The following is a 12,500-nucleotide window of genomic DNA, read 5'->3' on the forward strand; positions in this document are numbered from 1 at the left end:
GTGATGATGGTGGTGATGTTGGCGGTGGTGGTGGTGGTGGTGGTGAAAGTGGTGAAGAGCTGTTTGAATCAGCTTGGATAGCGCTTCAGTGCTCCAGCAACCACCATTTTCACCAACATCGTGGCGAACACCAGCGCAGTGGCAAGTATCGGGGGAGTGCAGGATTTTGCAGAGCCTGTGGGAACCAAAACAAATAACTTATTAGGGCGTCAAACATGGAATTTTATTATTTAAGAGTAAAACAAATAATTGTCAAAGAATAAGTCTGTGAAATGCTTCACAGAAGAACCTTGGCAAGGATGTTCAAGACTATCTCTTTTTAACTTTCTTTTCGGTCTTTGATATCCTCGAAGATTAAAAAACTACAAAGTGCACATATAAGTATCTGGTAACATTGCGTTTGCCAGTATTTAAATCACCATTGTTGGGTCTACAATTTCTTATCAGTTGATAATAAAAATACCTAAATCTGATTAATATTAGGCATTCATTTTATCCACAATTCATACACACGTGTTAAACACACAATATATATATATATTATATTAAATATAATATATATAAATATATATATATATATATATATATATATATATATATTATATAATTTATATGTATTAAATATTATATATATGTATTATATATATATGTATTATATATATATATTATATATATATACGACATCGAAAATTATTGGTGAACGCGTTTTGAAAATGGAAAAAAGATGAATAAAAGATGCAGGTTTTTCTTCAGGCTTACAGCTATTGGCTAATGCCAACAACAACAAATAAAAAATGCGCCAAAAGTTTCTTCGGCGCAGTCGAGTTTTCTGTACATCGTATCATCAAGACCACCGAAAATATAGCTATCTTTCGGTGGTCTCTGTATGATGCTGTATGAGCCGCGACCTATGAAACTTTAACTACTGGTCGGTGGTGGCTTGTCCTATATCGTTGCCAGATGTACGAGTACGGCTAACTTTAACCTTAAATAAAATAAAAACTGCTGAGGCTAGAGGACTGCAATTTGGTATGTTTGATGACTGGAGGGTGGACGATCAACATACCAATTTGCAGCCCTCTAGCCTCAGTAGTTTTTAAGATCTGAGGGTGAACAGGAAAAAGTGCGGACGGACAGACAAAGCCGGCACAATAGGTTTCTTTTACAGAAAGCTAAAAATCGCCTCTGAAATAACAGGCATCACACATCGCATATCAGCTTTAATAGCAGATATATGAAGTTGCAAACCAAAAGCTAACGTGAACAATCTATGAACGGCGGTTTGCTAAGTGGTTCCTTTTAATGACTTTTTAATCTTTCTGAACATCAGTCATTGCAAAAATGAGTCATAACAATGTTTTCACATTAGGAGAGTGAATGTGGAGATTTTTGGAAGAAAAAAGTTTCTTGGAAACAATCGTTACTTTGTGATCGGTACAAATATAGAATAAAACAATCATTTGCATAAGCTTAGGTTATATTTTCCTTGGTGTCGGTGGTTTGTCTTGTTTGGCTAGTTTGCACGCAGCCGCTGTGCGTGTATGTGTGTGTCTGTGTGTGCGCATGTTTTATTATTTGTGTCGGTTTTTGTTATGATATGCAGTCCATTTGGGGAACTGAAATGATTCAGTGAACACACACACACACACACACACCCATATATATATATATATATATATATATATATATATATATATATATATATATATATATATATATATATATTATATATATATATATATATATATATATTATATATATATATATATATATATATTATATATATATATATATATATATATATATATATATATATATATATATATATATATATATATATGTGTGTGTGTGTGTGTGTGTGCGTGTGTAAATCTTCACTGACGGACAAAGACTGGTGTCGTTTGTTAACGATAATATCATGAAGAGATTAAAGGATTGCAAAAAAAAAATAATTTGAAAAAAAATAAAAGATAAAATTAATTTGATCAAAACTTTTAATCAGTGTTTATAAAAAAAAAAAAGTGATCACGTAATTTCTGTCGTGCCGAAGTTCACTCACCGGAAAAGGCTGCCAGATCTCTGGATTCCATGACTGGAACGTTGTAGGTGAGGTGTCCGTCGATGCTGTGCTGTTCAGTCTTGTGGTAGATGGAGGAGACCCGGGCCGAGCACCTGAGCGTCATTTCTCCGTTCTGGAAATGATTCCGAGTGATGACGAAGGAGAGGCCGAGGCGGGTCTGCATTAATCCGTTGGGGTATTTTACGCTGGGGGCCTGCACCAGGTACTCGGGGGGCACCTGGAAGCGGGATGAAGGAGACCGTCATCTGTATCGTTCATATGTAAAGTTTCTTTATTAACATTTCTTTTGTTAAACTGTTGTCTAAATCGGGATATTAGACAAGACACGACGGTTATATTAGAATTAAAAGGAATACTTTATTTTTTTTATATGACGAAGAATTTGGAATAATAGGAGTTGATAATAATAAGAGACTAAAGCAATATGCCAGATACATCAAATTAAAGTTCAACTCAATTCTGGGAACGAATTTTTAATCAGGTTTCTGTTATTCCTTGGAAAGGCCAATAAAATCTGAAAAGGGTGTCAATATTTTATTCATTAATCTTGTAAATGGATCGTGTTCTTCATTCTCTCTCTCTCTCTCTCTCTCTCTCTCTCTCTCTCTCTCTCTCTCTCTCTCTCTCTATATTTTCTTAATAGTTATTTCCATTTTGTTGTAACGAGCCGTTTCATTTACAGCACGACTGCTCGTATTATTTCTCATCCTCCTCCTCTACTGCATATCAGCTAAAACGAATTTCTGTATCTTTGTGTCGTCCTCATCGGCGGCTGTGTTCCAAACGTCGCAATTATACTTCGGTCCCATGTCTAGTTAGCTCCCCATTCTCGCAGCCATCACACAAATTGAAATAAATGTCAGCGGAGGTCAAACGCTGGCATTTGCCAGCACGAAATTCAGAACGACAGCTAAATCCGGTTTTATTTTAAAATCATTAGTAGCACATATCGTTGCAGCATGTGATCTTATTTAGGAGAAAGGCATAATGCCGGGGCTTTTAGCGAATTAATTGGATATCGCTGTTATGCAGTGTGTGTGACGATTTTATGGGCTCATGATTTCAGTCAGCTGGAAGATAATACAAAAAATATGAGGGAAGGGTCGTTGTCATCACTTGTGTGAATTTATCGCGTTTGAATTTTCGTTCTTGTATATGAACTAGTTTTATGCAAAACTAAACTTGCCGAATTTCCCTTGTTTTTGTTTTATGATTAGGTAATGAAGGGATAAAAAGATGATTTATGAAAGGTTTCATCCGTGAGGTCACTGCTTTTCATTTAATTACCTTATCACATGCTGGAGTTGCTGGATTTTTCTGCTAACAACTTGATATTTCTTTAAAGATATCCATAATGATAAGGTAATCTTGAGGAACATATCATTTAAGTATGCTTTTTTTAAAAGAAAAATACCACACAAAATCTAATTGATCGTTAATTATTGCCAAAATGCTGAAATCTTGCCGGTATCTTTGGATGATATACCGGTTAACTTTGTTACTACTGTACAAATGAATTGTATAAATAGTAAAAACAAACGATTTCCTCATTATAATGAAAAAAGATGGACAAGAAAAGAAAAACAAGCGACAAGTATCACTCTACTCGGCGGTATGAAAGACTTGGACGTAGAATGAACGTTTTTACCTTTACAAAATATGAAGGTAAAAAAAAGTAATACTCTCGGGGTAGAAACTTGTGTTGAAATTTTGATGTGGTTTGCTTCTGAGATCCTGAAGCTAACCAATAATTCATGAATGGTTTAGAGCGCCTCCTTTCGTAACGTTCTACGCTCCTTTCCATAAAATGTCGGGGATTTTCCCGGCTACTCTTCTTCCATACCGAGGCTTCAGACTCTCATAAATTTTTGGAAGCTCTTTTCAAACCTCTTACAAGTACCACTTTTATAATGTTTAGAGCATTTGTTTTTCACTAATGAGTGCATGGTGTCCTTCATTTCTGTCAAATTTCTCTCCTTTTTTGCTTGCTTCGTTTCTCGCTCTTATGTTTAAATTTCTGTCATTTACGTGATAAATTGCTGTTTTCGTGATTTTTAAATCATGCTGCTTGATTCCACTTGAAAAACGAAAGTAAACTTCTGTCTAAAAATACTTTTTTTAACGGACAACCACATGATATTTTTTATCAAGTTTATCTTTATAGCAACATAGTAAAAATGATTTCTATCACTTTTAAATTGAAACGGTAAATATCTTTCTTTTCTTTCCATCTTACATTAAACATGACAAATTTGACCCGCTTCCGACCAAAGCAAAGGTTTCATTTGGTTAAGCACGAGGATTCCTCACTTCTGTTGGAATGCTTCTTTTCTGCTGCATCTAAAGTTTTATCTGTTTTCAGCTTAAAATATCAGTTCTTTCAGGTTTCTCACATTTGTCCAAAGCCTACTATTCATGTAGACAGACATGCTCAAAATGCATCACTGCTCCTAATCTTCTTCAGTAAATAAAAATGAATTACTTTTCTTGCTTTAGATTTTATTTCTTTTTGTTTATTATTAGTATTTTTGACCTGATCTGCCTTTGTGATATTTATTTTTGCGAATTTATCGGTAAAATGTTTAATCGCTTCCTTCTGTATCTTATAATGCGACTAGGATTTGGCAACAAATGAGAATTGTAGAAGTCTTTGAGGAATGAAACAGAAAAACATTTGTTCATGGCAAACGATTCTTGCTTGTTGAAAGTCTCCAAATAATTTTTATTATAGATAAAATTAATTTTCTAGCATTGAGCAAAAAAATAACATGGATATGAAGAATATGGATGTAAGTTTCTGAACTAAAATCGTGCGCACGCAACTTGTAGACGAAACTGGCCAAAAATGCAAACTTTTTCATAGAACGATTGTTCATTTATTGCTCCCGAGGAGCCATATATTTCAGTTTTCTATCGAATTTGCTGTGATTGAAAACAGAAGACAAAATAAAGCTAAAGTAGAACTGAAATGATTTTCGCGTATAACTTGTTTTTCTAGAAATTCTTTAAAAATTCCACGCGAATATTGATTTATAAATGCCAGAAATTCAAGCTCAAGTTTTTATTTAATAAAATAAATTATTATTATTATTGTTATTATTATTATTATTATTATTATTATTATTATTTTTATTATTTTTATTATTATTATTATTATTTATTATTATTATTATTATTTATTATTATTATTATTATGCTTTATTTAGTACGAATATTCATTTGAGCATTATTACAGATTATTATTATTATTATTATTATTATTATTTTATTAAATTATTCTAGCACTATTTAGCAATATTCATTTGAGCAGAATCATTTTATTGAATTTTTTCCCTGCAGGAGAAACCTTTTTGATAGGATTCACAGAAAGCAAACAACAAAGGTCATTACGTTTTGCTAAATTACATTAATTTTTACTCGGTGAACTCCCTAGAATGATAAATATTTGACATATCCGTTGTGTAGTCAGATTATTCACGGACAATGAACACCTTTACATCAAGGAACGAATTTCACCCAGCCATATTCAGTGAAGATGGCAACATCATGCTACTATTAGGAATAATTGTAGTGTTCTGTTTGACAGGACAGAAGTCCTTTCACCAGATACTGTCAACTCCTCATCTGGAAACAATTCAACTCGCAATAAATGCGGATCACGAGGTTCTTTGGAAAACATCACTTTATCTGGAGGTTCTTTGGAAAACATCACTTTTTCTGGTGGTTCTCTGGAAAACATCACTTTATCTGGACGTCCCAGCTATGTTAATCAGTGCTGTAGCTGTGAACATCTTACAAAGGGGGTACCAGATTACATCGGTATTTCTCTATAATCTCTGGGACTAAAGTAGATGAGAATTACCACAACGTTTAGTCTTTCGTCACATCCCAGAAAGTTGGTAAGGCAGCTTGTAACGTTGCCTATTTTGAAGATTTAATCAAGATTTTCTTTTGGGTAATACATAAATCGGAAGCAGGCCGTGCAATCCTTGCCTATTTAATCGTGTCCATTATCGACCAGATTTGGTTAAAGATTTTTTTCGACTGTGACAAGTAAACCCTTAGAATACTGTGTTTTAAAAATTGACTTTCTGTCAGTAAAAATTTAGAGAGATTGATTCAACGTGTTGTTCAAAATCAGTAAACATTTTTAGCGATCCCTTAGTCTGTTCATATCATTAACCTTATCAAAAGCAGACCAGTCTTAGTCTGTCTCGCATAACATTGGTATATATATGTATATATATATATCCGTTAGCTATATATATTTATATATACAATATATATATATATATATATATATATATATATATATATATATATATATATATATATATATATATATATATATATATATATATATATATATATATATAATATGTATATATATATATATATATGTATATATATATATATATATATATATATATATATATATATATATATATATATATATATATATATATATATATATATATATATATATATATATATATATATATATATATATATATATATATATATATATATATATATATATATATATATATCTTTCGTCACTTCATTTATATTATCTTTTCATCGTTCATAAAAAAAGCCGTGTTTATCATTTATTCTTAGATCTCTGTTGATTTCTTGTTTATGTGATGTTTATTTTGCTTAGGGTTAGATATTGCTGGGGAAGATATTAAAAAGTCTAAATACTGACTGCCGAAAAACTTGTGTAAATAAGAACTCCTATTACGATACTGATTTCATTTAAGTAATATCAACCATAAAAATCCATTAACTGCGAAAATCTAATGAGAGAAACCTCGATTTCTTGATACATAAAGATTGTTATTGATAACTGAGGTCTTCAGAGCAATAACGATGACACTGGAAAGTGGCTCTTTATAAGTTTTACGAAACTCAGTCGGTTTATTAGCCCGAAATTCCTCGTTATCATTAGCGCATGAAGTGAAAATATCAAATGACATATTTTCCTAGCCTATATCAACATCAAGGATTCCTTGGTAATTGCAACCGATATTATATATGTGAGTAATTCTGGAAATAGTTATGAGTTTGAAAGTTTTGTAAGATGACACATGTGAAATTGAATGGTCGTAAGTTCACTGTTGTTGAAAAGGAAGGAAGGCAAACACTGTTGAATATGTCTGGATCTTTGGGGATAACAGAAAGGTGCCTGTGGATGCAGATGCTGAAATGTATGAAGAGAATGTTGAGCTAACTTTTATTTACTGATGATATATGTGGTGTATAGATGTAGCCGAAGAAATAGGTACAAATGTATTAAGACGAAAGCGTTTGTAGTATTTATTAATGTTAAAATTTTACCACCGAGATGATATGGAAGCTGAGTGATATTTGAGGAGATTATAAAGGATAGACTAAGAAAGTTCATATGTATGCTTTGGAAAGAGAAAGTGGAAGGTAAAAGCTTTCTCCAGATTGTGAGTTAGTACAGAATATATAGAATAGCAAGCTGATTGTAGCAATGATGAGTAGAGAAGTTGCTGATGAGCGCGAAAAAAGCTGACATGATGGAAGCAGAACTTGCGTTAGAATATGAATATGAGAGTGACTGGGTTGTTTCTTTATACTAGATCTGAGCTGAGTTGCGTTGTGACCGTCTTCGTTATTGCTTAATATATGTAGAAATGGAATGATGTGAGAAGTCAGAGAAAGAACAGTAGATGTAAGCACATGGGTTCTGGATGGAGTGTGGAATGGTTAATATTTACAAATGATAGTTTTGCAAGACAAGAAATTTGAGGGTAAACGAGAATAGGGAAGATAAAGCAACAGTAGAAATGATTTTTAAGGGTTTTTTAAAGACAAATATGACAGATGATGGTAGGTGCAATAAAAAGGGGATTCACAGAAGTGAAATAAGGAAGGTAGTCGGGAGTGTGCAAATGACTGGTTGGAGACTTGAGGGTCTTTGGTGAGCAAATTGAATATGTATGAAGGGATTTTTTCAGCCAACTCTCCTCTATGGGAGCGAAGTGTGGATGTTACATGCAACTGAAAATAAGGTCTTAGCCTGTTGAGATTAAGTGCTTGGATTATTGAGTAAGTGAGGAATGGGGAGATACATACTGTAGATGAGAAACAAAGGTAGCCTAGAGAACGAACTGGCAAGAGTTTTAGTATGTGTCGGTTATGTAAGAGAACTAGGACAACAGTATTATGAGGAAGGATAGGGGGTAGACATAGAGAGGGGTAGTTAGATAGCATCAGAAAGGTACTAGAAAAGATGGGCTTATATATTCAGGAAGTGCAAGAGTGTATGATAGAATTGAAAGGCTAAGTGTGTGTTGAAGGAGGGGGTTCAGCATGAAGTGGAGTTTTTTCACGGTAACTGTAATTGTGTTTCCAGGAACCAGCTCTTGTTATGGGTAACACCTTAATGCTGATAAATTTGGACATATACACACACGTACACAGAAATACCTACACACACATATATATGTTTGTATAGATATGTATATATATATATATACATATATATATATATATACATATATATATATATATATATATATATACATATACATATATATATATATATATATATATATATATATATATATATATATATATATATATATATATATATATATATATATATATAGTGTGTGTGTGTGTGTGTGTATTTCTATGTGGTGCCATGAGACAGTGGTAATGAAGAAGGCTTGCGGTTGTCAAGTCTGTGGTTTGACCACGGCTGGCCGTAGAGTCTTGTGGGTATATGTGTGCATTTACACAGACGTAGGAAATCCTGAATAGCTAATCTGTAGCTCTATACTAGCTGCGTCTAGATAAACTGTTAAGTATGTGATTAATATAATCCACGTATTCCAGGAACACTGACATTGGCAATATCGAAGAGTAATCGAATGTTACACAATTGCAGGAATCAAGCAAACTGTTAAGCTCAGGCCAGAAACTCGATTTTACTAATCTGTTAATTGCGCACTCACTCGAGCGCCCTCTTCTGAATACAGCAAGAGCGAGTGAGACCAGCCACTCTAACGTACCGAAACCGTGAACTTCTGCGGGATAAAAAAAAAAAAAAAAAGGTCGATCAAAGGCACCGCTTGAAACAATACTAAGTGTGTGCCAGGGATTGTTCTAAGAATAATGGCAGGTTAAGCTTTCACTTCCACTCCTGATTAATCGTAATTTCATTTAGAGTGACTGGTTCGGTTCGAGAACATTCTGGGGAGGTTAATGGATACGTGTATAGTCATTTCGTATTACAATATTTTCTTCTCTATCTTGCTGATTATTTATTTTTAAATTATCTACAATGACGGTATTATACAAAAACAACTTTTGCCGTTTTAATTCTCATTTAAGGTAGTAATGTTTTTATTAAGAGAAAGCGATATTGTATTTAGAAATTTAGACATAATGTACTCGAGGGAGAGAGAGGACAGATGTGTCCGGTTAATACAGCAAAGAAGCAGCTACAAAATGTAAGGCCTATTTAGTACTTTTGCATCTAAATATCAAGCAAACTAAATGCTCGTATAATGCATTTCAACCCAGAATACTCTGTCAAGATTCATTACAGAAATTGAAGTATGTATAGTTAATAATTCGAAAAGAATAATCACGTCTTGATAAACTAATTACATAATTACATATGTCAGGAAATCACAGGTATAATTGAAAAGAAAATTGAAGTAAAGGTCACATCTTTCTGTAACATTTTAAGTAGATAAATGAAGAGCAAACAACGGATAATATCGCTGCATAAAAATGAATTTCAGTTTTGATCTGACAGGTCTTCAGTTTAATTGTACGATTGAATTATTGCATGCAACACGTACAGTATCCTGAAAAGTGCAAACTCCGTGAGATATTACAAAGAAGGATGCGTATGAAAATGCCAAAATAAGCTAAAAGGTAAAACAAACTAGAAGATGACTTTAACAAAGATGTGATCAATACAAAGATATAATAAGTTATATAAGGGCAAACTGAGAGAAAATAAATAGAATAATTTCTTTTTCTTGCAATAGAATTTTTATTTGATGTCAAACTCAACACGAGTATTGAAGAATTGATAAATTCCTCAATTCAGTTTCAATTATAAGCATTAACTTGGCTCTAGTGTTTTTTTTTTTATCACCAAGGCAGGTCTGCTGTGGAATTCTCTCTCTCTGTCTCCTGACAATCCTCAGCCAATAACGGAATCTATTAAAAACTCTGAACATATACCGGGTCTAGTTTTATGGTATGTTTCTGCCAGAGTAAAGGCCAGTGTATGTAGGTTTATTGGTACAACTGCCCGAGGCTTCCTCGGCAAAGCGATCGTTATAGAAGTAAATTATTACATTACTAATTCAAAAACTGACTGGATAGAGTCTGGTGCTGTTCGGGAAAAATTAACATGTGACCGCTGCTACAAACTCATGAAGTTATTGAATTTCACCTTCTTATCAAGTGGCTGAATCCAGTACTAAATATTTTTAGCTCATTCGAGCCAAAGGAAAACTGAAAATTCGGATTGATGACCAACATTTAATCAACTGTTCTTGGCTGTATAATTGATCCATTGTAGCTGAATCAACTAAAACTTAGTTGAAAGATACTTTAAACGAATAGAAATTTTCATTCCCTCGAGGGTTATTATAGTAGTCATTTGATCATTAGTCTGCAAAAATCTATTAAGCCTTATCATTGATGGATCAGATTCAACCTTGCGATATCTGTATCTAGTACACCAAACATCTCACTTTTACTAGCAGAAGATAGACACTGTTAAGTAACCCTGGGTACACAACAGAACTATTCCAAAAGGCCAATGAAATGATCCATATTTGCGCAATATACAAAATTCTGAAACAAGTAAAATGAGAAAAGCAAAAAAATTCCTCAGTAAATAGGCCTGTATAAATGCAGTAATATACTTTTTGGAAAGAACTGAAGATGTTCATGAAACTAAAGTGTTATTTTACGTTTAATTAACTTTTCTGATTTCTTCCGTTCCTGTGTTATACTCACCTTGCGATCATTGATATACCAGGTGAGCTGAGCTGGTGGGGTGGAATTCGCTGAGACGCAGGTGAGGCGGGCGTTGTCTCCGATGTGATACTTGTGCTTCGTCCCGTGGATGGTGGGCTTTTCCTCTGGCACTTCTGTAGATGTGGAGGGAAAATTATTACTGGGTGTTATTTAGAAATACTGAAAACAATTTCATTGGCCAATTATTTTCTGCATCATTCAGTAGCAAACCTAAATTCATTATAAACAGATTACCCGCTACACTCTGATGCAACTGATTTAGTTCTCAGGTCTGAGTTTTTGCCGCGTGTTCTTTATTTATGAAGGGATAAAATATATTCTGTAGTTTTAGTTAGTTTTAGCTACGGTGAACAGTGCAAAAGCATAGGTGAAAGAATCCTTAGTAAGTTGATCTTTCTTTCCCAGAAAAAAGACCAGTAAATAATAAATTCTTGTGTAACCACACGCTACAACAAGATAGGCCTACATGAGCACATAAGAACTTCACTGTGTGCTTATGATATACTGCAAGTGAGGTTCTTTAAAATTCATTAGAGGAGGGCCGGGCTGCTGACTTGGCTTGAGCAAGTCAGGGACAGCACATGACATAACCCCGCTTAGGACGTTTAAAAACTTGACCACCTTTCGACAAGTGGATGCCGTTCACCGCTTGGCTCTGGATGACAGACGTGTACTGTTCAGCAGTACACGTGGCCTTGGTACACATTATTTTGAGTGGGATTTTGCTGTTGATCAAGCTAAAGCTTCAAACCATGAAGGAGTAAGGGCATCATTGACGCGACATTTGAAAATGCAGTCAAGAGGAAGTGCAGAGGAAAGCTGTGAGCGGGTACGCTCTTTCTCCAAGACAAAGACTGTGAGTGCAGCATAGATGGCAGTAACTGACTAGGTCACGTATAAACTGCATCCACATTTCCTTCGCTTACCCGACTCTTACCTACCTCTTGAACTCAAATCAAGCCAGCATGCTCACCATTTTGGGAGTGAGGTGAAAGCATCCATGATGAGGAAGAACACTTGGAGTATCAAGAATCAGCCTTCTTCCACTCAGGAGAAGCAGTGCTTAAACGTAGGTGGATCAACAGCACTAAAGTTGGGGCTACTATTTTTTTTGAGAAATAATGCGGGAACTGTCTTTCTTCTGCGACGGTTTCTGGGTGAGGCCGAGAACTGTTTGAATGACTCTCCTATACATCTTGGTTGATTTCTCCTTACCTAAGTCGTTTACATATAATTAGTATTTACGTTCACTAATTACTGATTTTTATTAGGAGTCTAAGGAGGAGGTGGGATTCAATAGTTTGCGCAATCTTTACCGTTTGTTAATTACCGAAAATCTCTCTCTCTCTCTCTCTCTCTCTCTCTCTCTCTCTCTCTC

General features: G+C 34.1%; 2 protein-coding genes across 2 annotated transcripts in view; one reads left to right on the plus strand and one right to left on the minus strand.

The window, feature by feature from the left end:
- LOC136835332 (protein P200-like) overlaps positions 1 to 12,500 on the plus strand; it is a 468,413-nt gene that overhangs the window by 14,761 nt on the left and 441,152 nt on the right. The window lies entirely within an intron of this gene.
- LOC136835333 (junctional adhesion molecule 2A-like) overlaps positions 1 to 12,500 on the minus strand; it is a 208,598-nt gene that overhangs the window by 490 nt on the left and 195,608 nt on the right. The window contains exons 4-6 of the mRNA XM_067098691.1: positions 11,102 to 11,235; positions 2,060 to 2,297; positions 1 to 175 (exon numbers count right to left, since the gene is read on the minus strand). The exon at positions 1 to 175 is cut by the window's left edge and continues 490 nt beyond it. Coding sequence (XP_066954792.1) covers positions 69 to 175; positions 2,060 to 2,297; positions 11,102 to 11,235 — 479 coding nt within the window. The 3' untranslated portion in view covers positions 1 to 68. The remainder of the gene's footprint in view (positions 176 to 2,059; positions 2,298 to 11,101; positions 11,236 to 12,500) is intronic.

The sequence above is a fragment of the Macrobrachium rosenbergii genome, chromosome 55 (assembly GCF_040412425.1).
Source record: "Macrobrachium rosenbergii isolate ZJJX-2024 chromosome 55, ASM4041242v1, whole genome shotgun sequence".
Lineage (NCBI taxonomy): Eukaryota > Metazoa > Arthropoda > Malacostraca > Decapoda > Palaemonidae > Macrobrachium > Macrobrachium rosenbergii.